At 36.6% G+C, this 23,986-nt stretch overlaps 1 protein-coding gene across 1 annotated transcript in view; it reads left to right on the top strand.

Moving 5' to 3' along the window:
• DSG1 (desmoglein 1) overlaps positions 1–23,986 on the top strand; it is a 58,908-nt gene that overhangs the window by 15,697 nt on the left and 19,225 nt on the right. The window contains exons 3-7 of the mRNA XM_049619563.1: positions 17,651–17,686; positions 17,908–18,078; positions 19,516–19,671; positions 21,760–21,904; positions 23,754–23,920. Of these exons, the coding sequence (XP_049475520.1) occupies positions 17,651–17,686; positions 17,908–18,078; positions 19,516–19,671; positions 21,760–21,904; positions 23,754–23,920 (675 nt within the window). The remainder of the gene's footprint in view (positions 1–17,650; positions 17,687–17,907; positions 18,079–19,515; positions 19,672–21,759; positions 21,905–23,753; positions 23,921–23,986) is intronic.

The following is a 23,986-nucleotide window of genomic DNA, read 5'->3' as shown; positions in this document are numbered from 1 at the left end:
TATTCAGAGCTCATTTGTAGCATTATTCTTTTTGATCCTTTTTGCATCAAAGGCACAAACTATGGTTACATAGCAGAGGAATTTGTTATTAGTAGATATATATAGTCATGGTATTGTGTCATGATATACACAACTTACTTCCAAATTATTCAAAGCATATAAATACACAAACTATACAAAATATACCTTCCAAAATGTATGTGTGTATGAACAGAGAGCTAATGTGAAAAAAGCATTAGCAAATTTCAAATTTGGATGAAGGTTGAATTTTTTTAAGCAGAAAAGGAACAGAACAAGACAGACAAAATGTTAAAAACTGCTTAGTTCTTACATCAAAACGTCAGGTTCCTTTTTCTTCCATTTCACCTAATATGAGAAGGAAGTGTTTCCCTCCAGTCCCCATCACCCTATTGCTTCACCATCATCCAACCTGTCTGCTGGTTTATTTTACTTTTGTCACACTTCTATATCCTTTTCCTTTCCTACTGAAACCAAACTATTTCAGGTTCATCACTTAAACTATTATGGTGGCCTCCAAATTCATCTTTCTCTGGTGTCTCTTCTCTCTCCATTCCAACAGTTCCAGGACAAATTCCCAAAGCAGGTATGACTTTGGTCCATACCTTGCTCAAAGCCCACAGTAGTTCTTTGCCATAGAAGATCATCCAAATACCTGAGCAGGGCATTTAAAGTCTTCCACATTCTGTTAACACATCAGCCCTGCTACCTCTCACAAGTAGTCCACATAGGTCCAATTTTATTCCATTTTGGCTGGAAAAATGCATGTTCCCCTCTACTTTCTTTCCCAGCTACATTTCCATTTATTGAGAATGTATTCAACCGAAAATTTCAAATTATACCTCTTCCATGACGAGTTCTCCAATTCCCTTAATGTAGAAATTATCTCCTTTTTTTCAGGGCTCATAAAATGTTACAGACCTTTCCTATAGCACATACATCAATGTGTCTCATCATAGAGACAAGACAAGCCCCATCACTCCTTTTGAGATCCAGTCAAAGTTATAGCCTTCTTAAAGATAGAAAGTTCTATTACCTATTTTCATCTCTCCTGACAGCCAGCATAGTACCTAGTAGACCTCAAGAAATATTGGTAGAATTGAATTTTGAAAACTACAGTCACCAAAAGTTTCTGAAAATGACAAAGTAAACTTTTAATGTACTCATAGACTGTATACACACCCCTAAATGGAAAATACTCTAGACAAATTTCAATCAGTATATTATCCTGAAACATATTAATACCACTATCATCAAAAGCAGGGTCTTCAAAAATGAAAAGCAATGGTGGAAAATGTTAAGAATGTGCAGAGTGACTGTACTTTGTTTACACCAAAAATAATAAATAACCTGGAGACATAAATTTGCTGCCAAGGGGTTCCAATATGAAGACATTTTTATCTGGAAGGAAATATGAATTTATGAGAGTTTTTGAAAAGAGGTGTGACATAAGGAGAACAATGTTTCAGAAACACTATTCTGGAAAATGAATGCAGTATGTATTAAAAGGGCAAGTGCAGACATACCATTAGAAGTGTGGCACAGAATGCCACGTGAAGAGGGCCTGGAGAGGGTCTACAGCGGAAATGAAGACAGAAAGGCAACATTGAATCAAAAGGAGATATAAATTTGAAAATATAACATGAATTGAAAAGAAGAAATCAAGAATTTAAAAAATCAACTTTAGGGGCGCCTGGGTGGCTCAGTCGGTTAGGCATCTGACTTCGGCTCAGGTCATGATCTCACAGTCCGTGAGCCCCGCGTCGGGCTCTGTGCTGACAGCTCAGAGTCTGGAGCCCACTTCACATTCTGTGTCTCCCTCTCTCTGACCCTCCCCCGTTCATGCTCTTTCTCTATCTCAAAAATAAATAAAAATTTTAAAAAATAAATAATAAAATAATAAAATAAATAAAAATCAGCTTTATTATGTCTTACAGGTGTAGTCTTTAACATTGTAAGATTTCTCCAACATCATCTCCAACAAAACAGGGCTAAGGGTTCCCAATGTACCCCATGTTTGTTTCTATTTAGCAAGTCGGGGGAAAATCTGTTGTCTTTCCCATTCCAGCTAGCCTGGAGCCATGTGAGGGCAAGAACCATTGGATATTCATCTTTGTAACCCCAGTTCCTAGTATAGTCAAAGCATGTAGTAGGAAAAAAAAATATATATATATATATATATGTGTATATATATATATGTATATATATGTATATATATATATATGTACATATATATATATATATATGCGTGTGTGTGTATATATGCATATGTGTGTGTGTGTGTGTGTGTGTGTGTGTGTCGTAGAACTGTACTGATGATAATTTACTGTAAGTAAAATGAAGGACTGAACTTGCACATGAAATCCAAATAGTCCACAGGGGTGGTAGCCAATATATACAGGTAAGTGAGTAAGAAAGCCTTCCAGAAGAGAATAACAATAGTTCTATTTCAGTATGTTTGCAGCTACAGAGTAACCTCTGTAAGGGAAAGTTCAAAATGATTTTGAATGTTCTACAATGCCTAGCATAGCAATGAAAATGAAGTGGATGCACAATTAAAATTATTTTTTTAATTTTTTAATAATAGCTTAGTCTCTAACCACTGTTATTTTATCATAAAATATTTAAGTTTTAAGATACATCCCAAGGACCTCAAAATCATCTGATATTTTTTTCCCTGTTCATGAACATTCTTTCTATATAGAGAAAAATACGTTAAGATGTGATGCTATCAAATTCTTATTCTAGAATTGACTAGAAAAAAATAAAATTAAGATTTTCCTTAAATCGGGTTTAAAAGAAAGGCAGAAGAGTTGGGCCATAGATTGTTCTAGGCAATTAAACAGTCTTTCTGAAAACATAAAACTAAAAATATATTTCTATTATAAAGATGTATCTTTTCCTCAGTGATTAACTGCATTAACGTTGGTGGTTACTTCCAGTCAGGATTTCTGCTCATACACTTTGAATCAACTTTGTGGATTCTCCTAAGACAACTAATTTACTAATGAGTCATATTTTGTATTACAAATTATAATCTGTTCACCTAGTGCAGGGGTCAGAAAACTTGTGTAAAAAGCCAGATAAGCAGTTATTTTAGGGTTTGCAGGCCACTCTGTCCTAACTACTCAATTCTGCTGCAACAGAGGAAAAGTAGCCACAGGCAATACATAAGCAAGTAAGCAATTTTTTTCAATAAAATAAGAAAAAAGGCAGTGGGACCAATTTGGCCCATGGCTATAATTTGTCAACACCTACTTCAAACCATTATTTTAAATGTCACTATGAAATTTTTCAAATATACAGAAAATCAAAGAGAAAACCATATACTATTATTTAGATTTAATAATTAACTTTTTGCCACATTCACCCTATGTTATTGCTAAATTACCATAAGGAAAATTTCTTTTCTTTTTAAGTTTATGTATTCATTTTGTGTGTGTGAGAGAGAGAGTGCACAAGCTGTGGAGGGGCAGAGAGAGAGGGAGAGAAAATCCCAAGCAGGCTCTGCACTGATAGCGTGGAGCCCAACTCGGGGCTGGAACTCACGAACCATGAGATCATGACCTGAGGCGAAATCCAGGGTTAGACGCTTAACCAACTGTGCCACCTAGGCACCTGTACCATAAGGAAAATTTTTGTCACCAGTTTTGCCCATGCATAATTTAGCAGTGTCTTTAAAAATAAAGACATATTACTACATAACCTAATAAAATTTATAATAATTCCCTGTCTATATTTAAATTTTGCCAAATATCTCCAAAGTTATTTCTATAGCTGTTTTGTTCAAATCAGGGATCTAATGAAGGGTCAGACATTATATTTGGTTGTTACATATTAAAAGAAAAGTATCTTTTAATCTAAACAGCAGCCTCCAAGGGCACCTGGGTGGCTCAGTCAGTTAAGCATCCGACTCTTGGTTTCAGCTCAGGGCATAATCTCACAGTTCATGGGTTCAAGCCCCACGTCGGGCTCTGAGCTGACAGTGCCGAGCCTGCTTGGGATTCTATGTCTTCCTCTTTCTCTGTTGCACGCTTGTTCTCTTAAAAATAAATAGCTTTGGGGCGCCTGGGTGGCTCAGTCGGTTGAGCGTCCGACTTCGGCTCAGGTCACGATCTCACGGTCCATGAGTTCGAGCCCCGCGTCGGGCTCTGTGCTGACAGCTCAGAGCCTGGAGCCTGTTTCTGATTCTGTGTCTCCCTCTCTCTCTGCCCCTCCCCTGTTCATGCTCTGTCTCTCTCTGTCTCAAAAATAAATAAAACGTTAAAAAAAAATAAAAATAAAAATAAATAAATAGCTTTAAATTTTTTTTAAAACGTTAAAAAAAATAAAAATAAAAATAAATAAATAGCTTTAATTTTTTTTAAAACGTTAAAAAAAATAAAAATAAAAATAAATAAATAGCTTTAAATTTTTTTTAAAACGTTAAAAAAAATAAAAATAAAAATAAATAAATAGCTTTAATTTTTTTTAAAACGTTAAAAAAAATAAAAATAAAAATAAATAAATAGCTTTAAATTTTTTTTTAAAACGTTAAAAAAAATAAAAATAAAAATAAATAAATAGCTTAAAATTTTTTTTTTAACGTTTATTTATTTTTGAGACAGAGAGAGACAGAGCATGAACAGGGGAGGGGCAGAGAGAGAGGGAGACACAGAATCAGAAACAGGCTCCAGGCTCTGAGCTGTCAGCACAGAGCCCGACGCGGGGCTCGAACTCATGGACCGTGAGATCGTGACCTGAGCCGAAGTCGGACGCTCAACCGACTGAGCCACCCAGGTGCCCCTAAATAGCTTTAAAAAAATAATAGCAGCCTCCATGCCCCCAGACTTTCGTGTGACTTACTGAGAAATACTGTGATTTTAAAAAATGTGAACAAGATCTGAAATCAATACATCTCAAAGGAACATTAATCTAGAGACAAATACAAACATTTTTGTTTATATTATCCTTAATATAGTTACCTCAATTTCTCTATTTTTAAGATTTATTTTATTTCCCTTATTTTTTTAAACAATTTGTGGAGCTGATTAGGGCAATTTGACACATATGAAAGCAGAGTTCCACATATGACATCAAAGCATATTTCATAGGGTTTCTCTGAAATATATGAATCCATGCTATGGGTATTATGTATATGAAGGGGGATAGAATGGTCAGTTACTTTAATTAGGCTTAAGACATTCTAGATTCATAGAATCCATCACCTTTAGTGAAAGATGCTGATTATTTTGTCTTTCAAGAAGGTATTACAGTATCTCAAACTGTGAACAAATATAGAAAGTAGGCACCTAAGAAGACATTCTAGAGTTTGCAGTGCCTCATGAGAGAGAGGAAAATCCCTTCCCAGGAGAACTTTGATCCCTGTCAGAAAAATCTGTCAGCTTCTCGGGGAAATTCCAAATACAGAAATTACCCCAAATTTCATAAAATTTCTAGAAACAAGAACTGTTGGTATATATGTGGTAACTCCCACACTAACCAATATCAGATAGAAACAGGGTCTGGTGAGACCAGAAACCAACTTGTGTAGCAATGTTATGTGACAGTGTGATATGAAATCACAGATAAAGTGGCTGGAAGAAATAATTGAGAAAATGTGAATATAGAAATGGGAGGGGTTTGTGTTGACTGTGTTTTAGAGTATCTTAACTCATTGTCATCAAGAAATAGGATCACTAAGGAGGAAAAGGGACTGGGTAAACTCACATAACAAGAGTTCATAAAGGAAAGGGAAGCAAAAGGCATTAAATGGAAACTCAGAAAGCTAGAAGTCTCCCATATGAGAAAAGGAATATAGCAGATTTAATTAAAGGGAGTTAAATTTCTAAAGAACAAGCATTAAGGTTTAGGATGAGACAGAAGATAATAAAAGCAATGACGCTCTCACCTCTCTACACTGTGCAATATGTTAACCACTGGCCACATGTGGTTATTTAAACTTAAATTAGCTATTAAATGGAGTTAAAAATTCAGTCATATTAGCTACATCTCAAATGCTCAGTAGCCACAGATGGGTAGTGACTACTGCACTGGATAGCACAGATAGAGAACACTTCCTTCCACGTTTCAGAAAGTTCCATTAGACAACACCGTTCTAAGGAGATGAAGATAGTAGGAAAGAGGAAAAGGCAGGGAAAGAAGTGAAGGGGGAGGAATGATGATTCATAAACTCCCTTTCCTACTTGTGCTTAATGTCACTCGTTCTCATGGGACAATCAGGAGAGCCACTGCTCTGCAACATTAAGGTTCTGTCACACCTCCTCTCCAGAGAGCTGCTGGAGAGATCACTGCCGACAAAGGCTCTAGGTGCCTGGGACTCTGGGAGTAGGGCTTTGAGCTAGGGGTGGAGCCAGGGTTGGGCCAGGGGAAAGGGCATTCAATGGATGAAGAGGGCCTGTGCATAGCCTAGCACCATGCCCAAAATTCAAGGTGGATAAAACATTCACTTGCCACTGAAAAGGTGAAAGAGAAGATCCTCTCATCTCTGGTGCTCAGTGAGTTTTCAGTCATTCACAGTCATACAATCCTACTACTAATATCTTGCTCAGACTAAGTCATAGGTCAACACTCACATTCTATCTTACTCCCCTAAGAGAAATTTGGCCTGAGACTATTCCTCTTATTTCATTTATTCATAACGATCAATTCTTATCAGTAGCATTCTTATTCACTGAAACTACATACAGGCATTGCATTTCCTTCTCTCTAAGCTCCATGAGGAATGGCATGAAATTTCAAACCACCATTGAGGGACCTTCTTTGCCACACATCTGTAATGAAATGACTGCATTTGGTAGAGCCTCGGACCCTCAGAGATATCCTCTCTTTCTGAGATATGCTTTGTGTCTTTTTGACCATAATCAACATCTTCTCAGCTGGATCTCTTGTTCCACACTGCCATTTCAAGATTTCCCACCACTCACGATATGTATACTATACGCTGCCAGGTGAAGAGAGCATAACCCAAGAACACTTTCAGTGTTGCCCTGTGAGAGTCACTATTTTCATAAATTCCAGGGCTGCCTTCAGTCTCCCATTTGCATGTGTGGGCAGCCATTTCTTCAGTGTATTCCTCATGTTCTAATTGGCTCGCTATCCAGATTCTTGGCTCTGTGCTTGGGACTCGTCATTGACTTTTCACCCACCTCACCTGCAGAGCAGCTCTCTCTGGATTTTCATTAGCATTTCAGGCAGTGATCTTCATTTGTAAAACTATTGACAAGATTTTAATTGGTGGTCTTGATTTTTACATTTAATCTGGCTTAGAGATATTTTAAATTTTGTTTTGCTACATTTGATAAGGGCAGAACCTTAAAAAGGGAAAAGTACTTGAGGAGAGAAGACACTCGGTTAGAGAGAAAAGAGAGGCTTCCTGGACTCCAGCTGTCTGCTTAAAGGGAACTGTGACATATGCAGAGGACCTTATAACAGTAAGTATCATAGTTTTGCTTGTTTGGATTAACACTTTCTAAAAAAATCCTCACTCTTAACATCAGCAAATTTTCTGTTTCTTTTACAATAACTTAAAAAAATGACTGAATATTTTCTAACATCCACTGAAATGGAAAGTTTATGATTTTTGACTCTGACCTGAAGGTTCTTACTATTATTAGTCTGAACCAGATAATCCTTTTTGAATAATATCAGCATCCAGACTACACTTGCCTGTTTAAGAGAGAAGCTTAAGCAGCTTATAAATAAAGCACAGGGAAAGCCCCTATCAAGTGTGTAACTCTCCATACGTCTGATCATTTTAGATGCTTGACACTGAAAGCCTTCATTAAAGAAGTGAATCTTCCAGCCCCACAGAGAGCTGCCTTTCAACTGGAAGAAGGGTGTGTCCCTAAGCTTTTACCTGGGAGCAATGATGATCTTGTCAAGCATTTCAGTGAGACCAGCCCAAGTTTTTAGGGTGGGGATCTAGACTGGTTATACGTACCTTCAGTTCTTCTCCCAGAGAAGGCAGAAACACCTCAAAGCCTGCATGTAAGAACATCTACTGAGAAATTATTTTAATCAGACACCAGCTGAGTGGGGGAAAGAAAAAGAACAGAGAAGAACAAACAAAACTCCCTTGGTCTTGGATGTAAGAGAACCCAGCTGCAATGGACTGGCACTTTGTTAGAACAGCTGCAGTGCTGTTCATTTTTCTGGTAAGTGGATTCTGTTAAAAAAAACCCTCATAATCATGCTCATTGTGAACAAGTGAGAACTTTTTTAGAAAGTGTTATTTAGTGTTATTTCTAACCTAAACCCATTAAAAGTTTATGTTAATGACAAGGTGATTTTATGAACTAGATTTTTAAATAGTGTTTCTCTCCTTAATTGAAGACTCGAGCATATTAATGCATCAGTGTCAACTCACCCTATCACATCTCTGATACTGAAGTCAGTGCTAAGTCATGCCGGGAAAATACTGACTTTGGGGAGGTCTTATCGCTGCTCGATAGCATTTGGTTGTTCAAATTCCTTTTTGCAGGGGGGCTCTTAAACTAATATCACAGGTGTGTCCTGATTTTTACCCTAAACATTTTTCCATTCTTTGGGTAACTCTGCTGGCAAATTCACTATAAAAATAGGATACATATAAATTAAAAAGCATAGCAATTTGCGACTGGCCTCACAATCCAAACTGTCTCATTGGTTCCAGATATGTTTGGGATTCATAACACTAATATCAAAAGCCCCACACTGCTAAGCTATGATTTATTTAAAACATTTTTTAATGTCAAAAACCATGACAATCTGGGAGATTTGTAAATGATATAATAAGTGAAGGAATAGCTATAATTAAGGAGTGAGTATAATTATTATGATACTGGTTCTTACTACTGGAAAATCAGCAATGACTGATATGAAAGTTGTGTTTGATGGTCAGACAAATGTAATGAGATGTTTTATCACCGTCTCCTTCACACGTCATTAATTTTCTCTTTTTAGAGATAATAAAGATAACACTGAGTTGCTGCATCAAATTTCACTTCTGTTGGGAATTTTAAAATCAGAGTCTTTCTCACAGGAAGGTTAATGTTATCCAAAGAGGCAAGTGCCAGGCAAATCACCCTCCAATTTGGCAGCATATAGTCCTGTGGGTCATATTTGTTTCTACTTGCTTAAGTTTTGAACTGGATTGTTGGGTTTCTACAATAACAGGTCAGACCTTTGATTCAAACATGCTGGTTGGTCTGAATTCAGTTTATTAAGTAAAAGTGGTCATAGCAGTGGATTTGTTACGAATAAGCATCAATAAGCTGGTAGCTTTAGTTCCAAGCTGCCTTTAGAAGACTAGCCCTATTCCATGGAATTTTTAATGGATTTTTAGGATCAGTTAATATAATTTGGGATGAGTAAGGATTAATGAGCACTTGTATAGGAGCATCTGTGTATTGCCGAGTAATCAAATGTTTTTATTTTTTGTTTATTTTTAAATTTTTGCTGGCGACTATTCATTTTTGAGAGACAGCGTGAGTGGGAGAGGGGCAGAGAGAGAGAGGGAGGCACAGAATCCGAAACAGGCTCCAGGCTCTGAGCTATCAGCACAGAGCCCAATGTGGGGCTCAAACTCATGAACTCCGAGATCATGACCTGAGCCGAACTAAAATGCTTAACTGACTGATCCACTCAGGCGCCCCTCAAATATTTTTATTTTTAATTTCATTTAAATCTGATCCATTAAGGCCTATTACAGTTTAATTTGATTAGTTTATTCAGATGCTTATGTGCTTTCATTTAATGCATAATATACCTTATTTCTTTATTTTTATGATTATTTCTAATTAATTACATCCTATGAAACTCCTTTAAACAGTCATTGTCTAATTAGTCATTCTTCAGTAAAATGTATCATTTTATCAAAATCATGTATCCTCATTGACCTTTCTTCTTTGTAGAGACGTTTCTGGACATTTGTGCTTTATTTTCTGAATTTGGAAAGTTTTGGTTTTTTCTTTGTGGATTGTTTGTTTGTTGCTATATTTTACCTTGGAATCAGTCACAAATTTCTCATTTGTCTTATGAGATGTATTTCTCAAAGAACTTACTGCATAATGAATTAAAACATTTCTTTTTCCTGTTATTGTAACTTTTCTGGTAAAACATTTTGCTTTCTAGGGTTTGAAAAATCATAATTTATTCTTACGGCAGATTTTACCAGATGATCTGGATAAATATCCTTTGTAGTTATATAATCTATTTCTGTTACAAAATACTTTTGTTTTCCCCTGAAAATTAACTACCTTGATAGCAAATTCTTCTACTTAGCTTATGGCTAGCCTCACTATGAATGTATGCTCTCACCAGAAAAAAAAAAAAAAAAAAAAAAAAAAAGGAAAAAAATCTATGTGAAGTCTTTATTCTTCTCCATTCAAAGTCTAGAATAAGTAAAAATCTACAGTAGAGAGCATACTTAGGCAATTTTAAAAAGCTTTAAGACATTTTTTAATGTTTATTTATTTTTGAGAGAGACAGACTATGAGTGGGGGAGGGGCAGAGAGAGAGGGAGACAGAATCCAAAGCAGGCTCCAGGCTCTGAGCTGTCAGTACAAAGCGCAATGCAGGACTCAAACTCACAAACAGAGATCAGGACCCAAGCCAAAGTTGGACGCTTAACCGACTGAGCCACCCAGGTGCCCCAAAACCTTTAAGACATTTAAACAGGCAATATATTTAATGTAAATCCATTTGTGAGCTGAGCAACCATCTGTTTATGTGTATTTTGCATAGTCTGTTTAATATACCTTTTAGACCTTGTTCAGATTAGTGGGTTACATCAGGGAGAAGAAAGCTGAAGAATCTGCTCTTACAACAAGCAAGACTGCCACACCACTATTCCATTATTTAGACAAGCCGCCTAGACAGGCAATGGCTTATACCTGTTAACATTCTGCAAGCCAAAGAAATGCTATTGACCCCTCATTTATTGTTCTTTCTTTTCTGTTTCCATGAAGTTAGTGCATTGTTGGGGGGCGGGGGGAGGAGGAGGTATATGGAATATATTCTAGGCTAGAGAATAATGTTGCCTATGTACCAAATACAAGAGATCTCTGTGAATGGTTGTGACAATAAGAAAATGTATGGCAGGGCCACTGTAGGAAAGTAAAATAGAACCAGTAGACTTTCTATAGTTCTAATGATTTCTGAAAATTACTTGCAACTTTGCCAGATTCAATTAGTCAACACAAATCAATACAAATCTCAAGGCGTCAAATTCTATAGAGGCAAAACTTCTGCAACTCACACTCAAAGAACAAATACGCCTATCTTTATCAATTACCAAGAATAACCCAATTTGCACAGCTTATAATACCAGCCTGGCTGCTGCTCTTTCCATGGTTACTATTTCCTTTCAGAAGAAAACCTCTGACCACCTGATAACCCTGCTCCACAATTTGAACTTAGCTGAAATCATTTGGAATATAAGCAGGAGTTTTTCAGAGTATTTCTCAGCACAGGCTAAAATACACAGAAAACAATACATATTTTATTACATAGTTCATCAACTTATTTGAACTGGACATCTTCAATTCCCGTAATTGTGTTCACTGATGCATAAAGCAAGAGAAGGATTAACAAACTAGTACAGACCAAACAGAAGACAAGCAAAAGAGAGGATTCTTCATGCTTTCTTGTGCATATAGTGATTTACAGTGATATATATTATGGATAATTGTACATCAGTAAAATATTTTATAGAAAATGGAAATATTTCTGTTCACCTGCTCAGTAAGATTTACAAATTCTATTTAAGGAAAATAATTTCCATTTACACAGTGTTCTTGACTGTGGATTTAGGATCAGAGTCTTCTTGCACCTTTGTGAAAACAGGGACTGCAAGTTTATCATCATTTAATTAGTTTGAGTTGCCAAAGAGGATAAACATTTTGCCATGCCTGATTTAGGTAACAGAAGAACCTGAAGCACCGAGAATGCTGTCTCAATAAATATGAAGGTTTGGCCCGCAAGGGACAAGATTCACCTATTTAATAAGTCTTATGAATATAGAAAAAAACACTCTTGTGTATACCCAGAGTACTTAGTTTCTGATAACTCTGTCCACTCTACATTCTTCAAGGACATTGGTGCTGAGTATCCCCATGTCCAAACATGCATTGCCTAACGAAAAGGCAGAAAGTATGCTCATCACTGTAGTTATTTATTATGCTTCCATCAGTGAGGGAACGCCCTTGCAGAGTGCTGGGACAGGCCACTCTTGTTGGTTATGCTTGCTATGCAAATTCCTTTAATGGATTTAGGCAGGTTGAATTAGTTTAAGTGCCATTGGCTGCTGATTTATATTCTCAATTGGTCTACGAGAATAGGGTGCAGCCTTTTATACTTGCCTAATGAAAAACCACATCTCCACAAAATAATGGTTGTCTGTTGCTCATAAAACTACTTGACTGTAAGTTATTTGAGGGCAGATTCTGTGTCTGATTTACTTTTGGATCCTTCATAATGCCCTTGCACCATAATGCAAGATTGCTCAATAGATGTTCAATTACACAAAGCAAGAGCATCCAAAGGCATTTGTGGGATAATTGATATTTTTCTTTCCCTACACATTCCAAAAAAATCAAGAAATTAAACATGGAAACAATCAGGTTGAATTTCCCCCAACACTTAGTTCTATGGTGTTTTATTACATTTACTTTACATTTCACCTAAAGTTTACTATCGTATTTTTAGAGCTTATGCCCTTTAAAAGACTTAATCCAGCCTTGGATCCCCATAATACACATTTGATACAAATCTATCAAATAAATAAATAAACCAATGAACAAATAAGAGAAATCAACCTATGAAGGTGTTGTCAACTCCAAACTGATAGTAATACAAAGACACAAGAGGAGGTTTATCGAAAGAAGCAAATTATTATATTTTAGCTTTGTCTCAGGTTCATCCTTGGGATGTAATATACAGTTATCCGATACATTAGCAGTTCATGCTTAATGACTAACAAGTGGCTATGGAAGACAACCTCCCAATTATTATATATGAGAGGTTTCCTTGTAGAAATCACTTAATACTTTCAAGACCATTTTATTATTTGCAAAGAAATGTAAACCTCACTATCAAAAGAAGAAAACTAAAAACGTATTCATTTCTAAGTGAATTTCCATCACAAGCCTCCACAGCACATATTTCCAATTTATTTAGGAATCCAAAGTACTCTGACAGAAAACCACCTTATCCTTACTGTATGGACACGGTCTAGATCAATCAGACGATTTTCTTCAACTTCCTCTCATAGTCTATTGACTTTAATCTCTGATCTTTTCTCTTCCTTCGTCTCTTCCTTCGTCTGCGTTCAGAGCCCTTTTTTTTTGCCTATTCCCTCCTGCTCTCTCCATTACACTTCTACCAACTAATTTCTTTTTGAACCTCTCTCTCAAATCAAAATCTATTTTCTTCACCTTCAGAAATCCATTTCTCCCTCTCCCAGAATATTTCCTTGGACACCACATCTAATTCTATGATACCATTTTTGTTTCCTTTTATAAACAAATCACCCAGGAAAGTGGCCATCTTTACGTTCTCTTCCCCTCCATCTTATTCCCTAATCCTTTCAGTCAGGAGGGACCTGTTCCATCCAGCCGGAAGGATTCTCCTGAAGGTCACAGGCATTCTCAGGATTCACTTTGCTCAAGTCTTTTATGCCACCTGACACTTGTTCACATCCAATCTCTCCTTCATTTCTCTCTTCCTTTGACATCTGTGACACTGCATTATATTTTCTTCCCATTTCTTTGGCTATTTCTCTTCTCTTTTTCTTTGTCACTTGTTTCTGTCACTGTTCCCTATTCCATCAATGTAGGAATTCCCCTAGTTTCACGCTCAGCCACAGGCTGTTTCTTTGTTGTATTTCCTCTCTTGGGTCTTCAAATTCTCCCATGATTTAAACTGCCCTACCCAAGCAGATGTCCCTCAAATCTGTGTATGTGGCCTGAACTACTGTTCATGGTGCTGATACGTATATCAAATTGCTAAGCACCTTCACCCGACCATTTCTCTAGCATCTCAAAATCAATGTATTCTAACCTGATCAATTCTGCAACTGCCTTGCCCCTCATCTCTTGGTTTAAAATGGCCATCATTTGGGTGGAGGGGCGGCGCCTGGTGGCTCTGTCAGTTGAGTGTCCGACTTCAGCTCAGGCCATGGTCTTGCAGTTCGTGAGTTCGAGCCCCGTGTCAGGCTCTGTGCTAACAAACAGCTCAGAGCCTGGAGCCTGCTTCAGATTCTGTATCTCTCTCTCTCTCTCCCCCTCCCCTGCTCATGCTCTGCCTCTCTCTGTCTCTTAAAATAAATAAATGTTAAAAAAAAATTTTTTTTTAAATGGCCATCATTTCAGCTTCTTCCTTCTCTTGACTCTCAGACCTTGTCAAATTCAACCATGTGGAATCTCTCTCTTGATCTTTCTGGTCCGTTACCACTGCCACTGCTCCTATTCGGCTTCGGCTCTTCCTCATCTCTGGCCTGATTTGATGTGGAACACTCCACTGCTTGTGGCCTATAATCCTGTCTCTTGCCACCACCTGTGGTCAGAGTAATCTTTTAAACCCACAATTTAATCATGCCTTTTCCGTGATCAAAAAACTTTGATATTTTCCAACTGCACACAGATTTAGTGTTAGAACTGGAAAGGTAACCATATATAATTTAGTCTACCCCTGTCATTTTGAAAATGAGAAAACTAAGGCTTAGAGAATTTGGGAAGTACATTGAAAGCGTTCTGACTCTACCAAGTGCTCTTTTTATCTCATTATTTTGCCTTTGAACATCCAGTAGTGACTTCGTTTCAGCATTTATTCTAGACACTGAGCAAAAGACAATAAGGCTATGTCAACACAACATATTTTTAAGCAGACTTGGCAGTTTTTAATTACTGATTCAATTGAGAGGCTGACACTATGGTGAAACTTACTTGGTCTTCTGCCTAAATTGCCTCTCATGGGAAAAAGAATGACCCAGCTTCATAAAGCTGGAAGGTTTGTTAGTCATCTGGCATAGTTCTCCAAAACAAACAGTAGGCTCTGACACTGCAGTGTGGTCAGGGAAGTGCAAGACAGATAACAGATGCCTACACACTTCTGTAGCTATGAAGAAACGGCTTCCAAATAGACAAATAAGGCATCTCCACACCCCCATTCCACACCCACAAATGAGAGAGAAAAGAGTGCCCATGAGTTCACAGGTAGCAAAAAGTAACATCATCTTAATTCTGCACCCGCAAGGGACTCTATACTAACTTTTCAGTTACTTGTCCAAACCATTTGGGCCATCTACTTTTTTCTGCCCAGAATCACTATTATTATTGTTATTATTATACATAAATATTCCTAATCATAAGGCTAATATGAGATTAGATTAAAATCAGAATGTTTTGACTTCTCAAAGTTGTAACGTTAATTCGTTGCAGTATGTTGTATTTAGTAATTTAGTTGGAACAGGCTATCTTATATTTTATTGTAAAACCCACACCTCAAGCACAAATTTACGCTGAATTGTTGTGGAGGGTATTTAGCCATAAATTAATGTCCAAAACTCAATTTCCTCACCTGTAAAATAGAGATAATTAAATTATAGCACTGACCACATGTATTTCTGAAGATTGAATGCATGGATTTCTCTAAATATGTTGTCTAGTAATTAGTCACCATTCAGTGAATTGTAACAGTGATAATAATAATCAACATTAAAGATACACAATGAATATATCATTCCTATAAAAAAATTATCTCTTTACACTACTCTTATTAACCAAAAAATACATATTTTCCTGAAGTATCATTTATAATAATTTTTAACAACAGGTACTTAGAAAGCAAAATTTTATTTTTATCTAGTGGTGAGACTGAAACTATAAAAAGTAATTTACTGTATTTTAAAATTACTACTATTAGTATATTATAATGCAGCTATAATTTCTTTTATCAATGATACAGATGAAATCTAATCATAATAATAATTTTCATACTTTGCAATTCTGAAAAAATTGAAATAGAAGTTGAAAATTTCTTATTTAGAGAGAAATAAACACAAGGGTTTACACCAACTTTAATGATTCTAAGTGCAAGTTAAAACTTAATAAATGCAACTAGCCTTCAAATACACTAAGTTTTTAGATAGGTATTTTACTATGTCTTAAGTATATTGATATTTTTTTTAACATTTATTTATTTTTGAGACAGGGAGAGACAGCATGAACGGGGGAGGGTCAGAGAGAGAGGGAGACACAGAATCTGAAACAGGCTCCAGGCTCTGAGCTGTCAGCACAGAGCCTGACGCGGGGCTCGAACTCACAGACCGCGAGATCATGACCTGAGCCGAAGTCGGATGCTTAACCGACTGAGCCACCCAGACGCCCCAAGTATATTGATATATTAAACTTAACATATAAGTGTCTGTCTTTTTAGAAATGTTTTAGGGTTTTAGAGAAAAGTAATTTAAATTATCCTGATCTTTCACTTACAAATCATATGTAACGATTGAGGCCAGAGCCAAAACGAGGCAGAGCTCTGCCTAAGTAGTTGTTTGTTGGACAGGGAAATTACTTAAATCTGAAGAAGAGACTAATGGAAACTGCTACCCACTAATTTGTCCCTAAATGCCTGCAATTTCTTCTTGCTATGGGAGGATGCATTTATATCACTTCTTTTTTTTTTTTTTTTTTTTTTTTTTTTTTAGTGTTAGCATGAAACATCAAACAGGAACTCATTTTACAGAGGAGAGAAATTCTTTGCTTTTATCGTAGGCCTATTTATTCTCATATCTCAAAGCAAATATACCATCTTAAGACTTTCAAAAACACTTGAGGGGCACCTGGGTGGCTCAGTCGGTTAAGCTTCCTTGGCTCAGGTCATGATCTCACTGTCTGTGAGTTCGAGCCCCACGTTGGGCTCTGTGCTGACAACTCAGAGCCTGGAGCCCGCTTCAGATTCTCTGTCTCCCTCTCTCTCTGCCCCTCCCCTGCTCATGCGCTCTCTCTCTCTCTCTCTCTCTGTCTCTCCCAAAAATAAATAAAGATTTTTTAAAAAATAAAAAATAAATAAAAATAAAAACACTTGAAAATCTCCCATTTAGGATTAGAATGTGAAGGAGCAAATATTCTGAAACTTTTCAGATACTTCCTGTTTCATATCCTTTCTTCACTCCAAAACATTTTTTTTTCTATTCCATCTATGACTAGTCAGATCCTGAAACTATAGTCAAAAGTTTAAGTATCATACCTTACTGTTGAATATCACTGAACAGCATTAGAGTATCTCTAGCTTTTCAGGCACAAGATTTACTAAGAAAGCCTAAATTTCCAACGCTCACTCCTCCTGGGTTCAATGTCCTAGCTCATATGATAATGAGTATCTGCGTAGGTGAAGAATGAAAAAGAGGTTAAAAAATAAAAGAAATTAAAAAGAAGAAAAGCATAACCGAAAAGTAAAAACAAAATGAAAAGGAATCCACAGTATCATCACGAGACCTGAGAGTTAAGAAAGATCCATCTGCTATCCAGAATGATAAAATAATTCTAATGACTCACAAGACTTGTTTGATTTTTTTTAAATGATTGGATAACATGAATTATAAAGCACTTAATTAAAAATTAACTGTTGTGATTATATTGTTTTCTTATAGGTGGTGGTGGAAGTTAACAGTGAATTTAGAATCCAGGTAATATACAGCAAATCTATTTTTTTCCAAATTAAAAATTGAGAAAATGGTTTGGGAGTCACAACATATTTTCCAAAGAAAAGAAAATTCACCCGTATAAGTAAAATGAATGTTATGCTAAAATTAATAGATTATCAAAAATTTTTCCCAATTAAACATCCTCTCTGACATTACAATACCCTCTCCTCCAAAACCTTCAGTGGAGTGAGAATTCTGAATAAAAGTTAATAGATACTACTACTTTATCCTGCCCATTCAAGGTAAGAGATTACAACACCAAAAATGGCACCATCAAGTGGCATTCAATCAGGAGGCAAAAACGTGAATGGATCAAGTTCGCTGCAGCCTGTCGTGAAGGTGAAGACAATTCAAAGAGGAACCCAATTGCCAAAGTAAGTATCCACCCCAAAGCATAGAATCGAAAGTCAGAATGGATAGGGTGGTTAAAGCTCAAAAGAAAATGCCTTTTAAATATTTTATGAGTATAAATCACCAAGAAGTTATAACACAAAACAGAATTATAGTCACTTAGATTATGAAAACTGAACCACTAAAAGGATAAATTAAGAAATTTAGGCACATGGGTAAACAAACATTGACTAACCTCATTGGTAAAATAAATACAAGTGACCATATGTTACCCAAATTCTAGGTAGAAAAATATAGTGATTTAAATTTTTTTTAACATTTTTTATTTATTTTGAGAGGCAGAGAGAGACAGAGCACGAGCAGGGGTGGGGCAGAGAGAGAGGGAGACACAGAATCGGAAGCAGACTCCAGGCTCTGAGTTGTAAGCACAGAGTCCCAAATGGGGTTTAAACCCATGAACCATGAGATCATGACCTGAGCCAAAATCAGTCACTTAACTGACTGAGCCACAATGCGCCCCCAAAAATATAGTGATTTAAATAATGAATTTAACACTCAGCATACTCAGAGGGACTATTTCAATGTGTATTCTTTCTGCCTTGATTGATTAGAATTGAATACCTACTTTTGGCTTTTTAAGTAAGAATTCACAATGCACTCTCTTTCATATTCTCTTGTATATCTTCCTTTGTACAAAGACACACACACACACACACACACACTCATAAATACATCCCCACACACAGATTCACAGACAAAAATATATATACATACATAAACACATATACAAATATACACACATTCAGATAGATATACAGACTCCCCAGTCAGAGTTGCATAGAGTCCTATAATATTTTATTTCAAAGAAAGAATCCCAGTTTCTACAAGTCATTTATTTGGGATGATCTCCTTCCTTTTCTGATATCACATCCTCCCCATTTTCAGAATTAAGAACTTCTACAAAGCGTCAGATAACTCTTGTTACCTACATAAATCTACTTCCAATTCTCTTCTGAAACTTTACATTTAAAAAACGTTTTGAATCAGGAGACCAAAGTTATATGATGACAACATTGCTAAACTCCTTGAGAGGGCAAGGAGTTCCCTACTCTAGAGCCAGTGCTAGCACAGAACCTGAAAATAACACAGACAATTGTAAATGTTGAATGAATGAATGAATGAATGAATGAACGAATGGTGACTGCATAGTCCTGCATTTATTAAGGTGATATTTTATTATTTTCTTATTTGGTAGAAATGGAATTGAATTTCTTTTATTACACTGCCAGTTATTATGGAAAATACTACAGCTATAACTAGAAAAATATCTATTTCCAGCATTTCCCAAAAGAAAACAGGTACTCACATTGAATAGTTCTTGGGAAAGATGGCTGTTGTTTATCAAACATAACACTTTCTATTTGCTCTCTGTAATATTTTCACCTGTGCTCTCTCTGCAGATTCACTCAGATTGTGCTGCAAACCAGCAAGTTACATACCGCATCTCTGGAGTAGGAATTGATCAGCCACCTTATGGAATCTTCATTATTAATCAAAAAACTGGTGAAATTAATATAACATCCATAGTTGATCGAGAGGTCACCCCTTTTTTCATTGTAAGTGGGCTCCATGTAATACATATGTTCAGGCTCAAATTATTTTTGGAATACCTTAAGCTCAGATCATTTGATTTGATTTCAGGAATCCCAATATGAGACATTTTTGATTGTCTCAATTCATGAGCATCTCATGACCCAACAGAACCAAAGTAAGATTAGGAGAAATGCCTTTATAAAATGCCTTACCAAAAATGTTAGCCTCTGGTCTGTCTCCAGTGGCAAGCTAGAATATTTGTTTGGGAGGGCAAGTACCTAACTCTTACTCCTTTTTTTTAAATATTTTTTTAATATTTTTATTTATTCTTGAGAGAGAGCAAGACAGAATGAGAGCAGGGGAGGGACAGAGAGAGAGGGAGACACAGAATCCGAAGCAGGCTCCAGGCTCTGGGCTGTCAGCACAGAGCCCGATGCGGAATTGAACTCACAAACCATGAGATCATGACCTGAGCCTGAGTCAGACGCTTAACTGACCGAGCCACCCAGGTGCCCCCTTATTTCTTTTTCTTTAATTCAGTTGAGAATAATTGCTTCTCTTTAACTCCAATCCTGAGAGATTATTTTTGAGTTACTAAGGGAGCCTTTTCTGAATAAACATACTTTAATATAAATTCACATTGCTCAGTCTCACCTGAGCTCAGAACGTGCTTTGGAAATACTCTAATCCATCCTTAACTGAATCACACTTCCATTCTTGAGAGTGGCTGGGACAAAAGTCCAAACCCTCAGCTTCATTTGCACTTTAAGCAGCTGACCTGATGACCAACTTCGCTAAAAAGTGTGAAGCCTTCTGTCAAACATTCCCACAATTAATTCTCTCTCCCCCATCTCAGAAATGTTCTGCATTAAATCCAAAAATAAAATTAATTTTCTGCTTTTTCCCCAGAGTTTATCCCCAAGATATCCATTGTTCCATAATTATCTGTTTCTTCAAGAACCTTATTCTATCAACTTTGTTTTCATCTCTCTTCTGCTTTCTCCATTGGCTGCTTCCATGTCCATCTATCATCATGATCAACACTTGTTAATACTTAAAATGAAAAGGAAATAAAGAAAACCTTCCTTGATCTTGTAAGCTCACTCGGTTAAAGCCCCTTCAATCCAGGGGTGCCTGGGGTCCAACTTGATTTCTGCTCAGGTCATGATCTCACGGCTTGTGAGATCGAGACCCACAAGGGGCTTTGTGCTGTCAGTTCTGAGACTGCTTGGGATTCTCTCTCTCCCTCTGTCTGCCCCTCCCCCACTCGTGCTCCCTTGCACTCTGTCTCTCTCTCAAAATAAATAAATAAACATGAAAAAATCCCCATCAACCCATGTGCCCAAACACCTTCAAATAGTAATGGATGTTTGTGCTTTCAGTCACACTGCCTGTTTGTACTCCTTAGGCTACTTCAATTCCTTAGCCTTCTATTCCAAATCTATACTCCTGCCTTACCTCTGACAATGTTTACTCACAAAACCTCTGAGTCACCATGCCAACCTATTAGCTTTTCTTGAAGCACAATGCATTTTTATATGATATACCACATGGGTAAAATAGCATCCATTATACTTATGTACACTTCATATATGAATAATAACAATAACAGCAGCTACAATAATAATACAGACACCCACATAGTCACCACTTAAGCTTACCAAATACTCCCTTTCTTTGATGCCTCCTTTACCCCATCCTCCAAGCCAATAGCCCTGACTCCTAATTTCAAATAATGCATTTTCATTACTCTGCTTCTTTCCTCACATAAAACCCTTTGCTTGGAACATCTTGCCAATTCCCAGTTCCACTTGCTGAAATTCTCCTTCAAGATCTCTCTCAATAATTACATCCCCCTATAATGTTACAGTATGTTAAATCTTCTTCTAAATAACTTATGTTACCTTTTCTCAAATGGTATTTTGAGTTTGTGTTTGCCTCCCCTTATTGATTCTAAGTACTGCTTGCATCTACCTTCTGTAGCAAATAATAGGTCTTATTTATTTATTTATTTTTTTGGTTACCCACAACACCTAGCATAGTGTCCAAACAAAATAAAAACTTAATAAGTATCTGTTGCACCAAATAATTATTCTTATCTTCTCCCCTAGATCTATTGCCGGGCTCTGAATTCCATGGGTCAAGATTTAGAGAGGCCTCTCGAGCTCAGAGTCAGGGTTTTGGATATAAATGACAACCCTCCAGTATTTTCTATGTCTACTTTTCTGGGACAAATAGAAGAAAATTCTAATGCAAGTAAGTAATTCATTTTATGAAGTAAACAAGAATATACTGACTTCCAGATCACTCTTCACAGCCAAGCAACGAGAGGCCAACCTATGTGAAGGTACTACGTCATCATGAATGTAAAAGATTAAGTATAGAAAAGCAACCAGAACAGAAAAGCACAAGAAGTCTCCATAGTGGCTTCCCTTTAACTATGGAAGTAGCTCCAATCTGGCACACACAAGAAACAACTCCAAAGAAATGAGAAGGGTCTTCTCATGTAACTCACGCACCAGCTCAGTTGTAGACCCCTCGGGAGAAATCCCAAAAGTACTTTGTACGGTGGTAGCCAGGGCACTGGGAGAATTTAGCCTCCCAGCCCAGCTGTTCTGAAGGGCAAATCTCATCCATTTCTGTTCATGCTGCCTTTTTTTTTTTTTGTTAACCTACTTTCAAGTCGTTAGTAGAAATCACTTCCAGGCCATCTATTTTGTGACCACAATCTTCAAGAGTTTTTGTTGACAGTAAATAAACACAAAGCAAAACTTGTTTTCCCTTTTTATATATGATGTCATAAATATAGGTTTTCCTTGCTTTTTACTCAAATTACTTATTTTATGTATTTGGAATGTACTATAACCTTAACCTTGTTTGGCCCCTTCATGCATAGTGAAAGCTGATGGTCCCAAGTGGTTAGTTACGGGGCACCAGAAAACCTATAAACTTGGTAGAGCATTTATTTGTAAGAGTTTTGACTATCTGAAGGTATAATGTCCTCCTCATGGATTACTGTAAATGGCAACATTTTAACTGCCAAATATTGAGTCACTTGGGAAAACTGTCTAGCACACCAGGGAAGATTGTCCTAAATATATTTAAAACAGCAGTGATGATTTCTCATTTAAATTCAAAACTTCAACTCACCATAGTTACTTTTGATCTTTGAGTGGTATAATTTACTATAAATTCCAAAAATCCTTACAGTGTACTTTTATTTATTAAAATACTAAACGTATACTTTGAATAGGTATCCCTTATAAAATATCACTCTAAAAATGTTTGCTGTAAAAATTCACACAATATAGAAAAGAAAAATGGAATAGAAATCCACTGTTTGTTTTCCTTAGTACCATTCTTGAGAGGCAAGTGCGTGTGTGTGCACACAGTGAGAAGGGAGATATCTCTTGCATTTGTGTTTACAGACAAGGCACTTGTGCTAAAAAAGACTGAATGTAAAGAAGAATTCTAGCTCATGAACACTGGCAGCTTTTCCTTCTCTAGTGTCCTTCATCAAAACTGTTTATAAGATTCACGGAAAAGATAAGGGATAAGACAAAGTATGTAGTTAAGCATCTCTTTAAACCTATTTGTTACCTACCGCTTCACTAAGGACCATGCAAAACAGAACTAAGCCAATGGGAACTTCCTATAATTTTTTCTCATTAAACTGTTTAATTCTCTCATGAGCTCAATGAACACAGTACTATTATCTTCCCCATTTGTAGGGGTGGACACTGAAGCCAAGATTATATAGCTAGTAAGTTCTATAGTTGGGAAAAAGTTGGTCTGGCCTTGATATCATTTGTTTCACCACAGTAGGCTTTAAAAAAAGGATAATACTAAAACATGAAAAGGAAACACAGAATAAAACATATCTTTGTTTTCTAACTGTCAGAAATGTGTAAGTTCCTGGGAAAATGTGATCTTTTTGTATAGGCAAAAGTTTAGAAAGGAGCTAAGCTGTTGAAGTAGACAGGGAAAATGGTAGAGCATACCTTATACGGACCAACCAACTTTAACACTTGTTAAAAAAGCAATATACTGTATTATAACAAAAATGCAAACTGTCCATTTCCAACCAATTTTTCTTGATTTCTAGATACACTGGTGATGAGACTCAATGCTACTGATGCAGATGAACCAAATAATTTGAACTCAAAAATAGCCTTCAAGATCATAAGACAGGAACCTTCTGATTCACCAATGTTTATTATCAATAGAAACACTGGAGAAATTCGAACAATGAATAATTTTCTAGACAGAGAGGTAATATTCTTTTTCTTTGATTGGTCTGTTAGTTTCCAAGGAAGTGACTCTAAAAGCAAGAGTATC

Source organism: Panthera uncia (genome assembly GCF_023721935.1).
Source record: "Panthera uncia isolate 11264 chromosome D3 unlocalized genomic scaffold, Puncia_PCG_1.0 HiC_scaffold_8, whole genome shotgun sequence".
NCBI lineage: Eukaryota > Metazoa > Chordata > Mammalia > Carnivora > Felidae > Panthera > Panthera uncia.
This window is presented reverse-complemented; position numbering and strand designations above follow the sequence as displayed.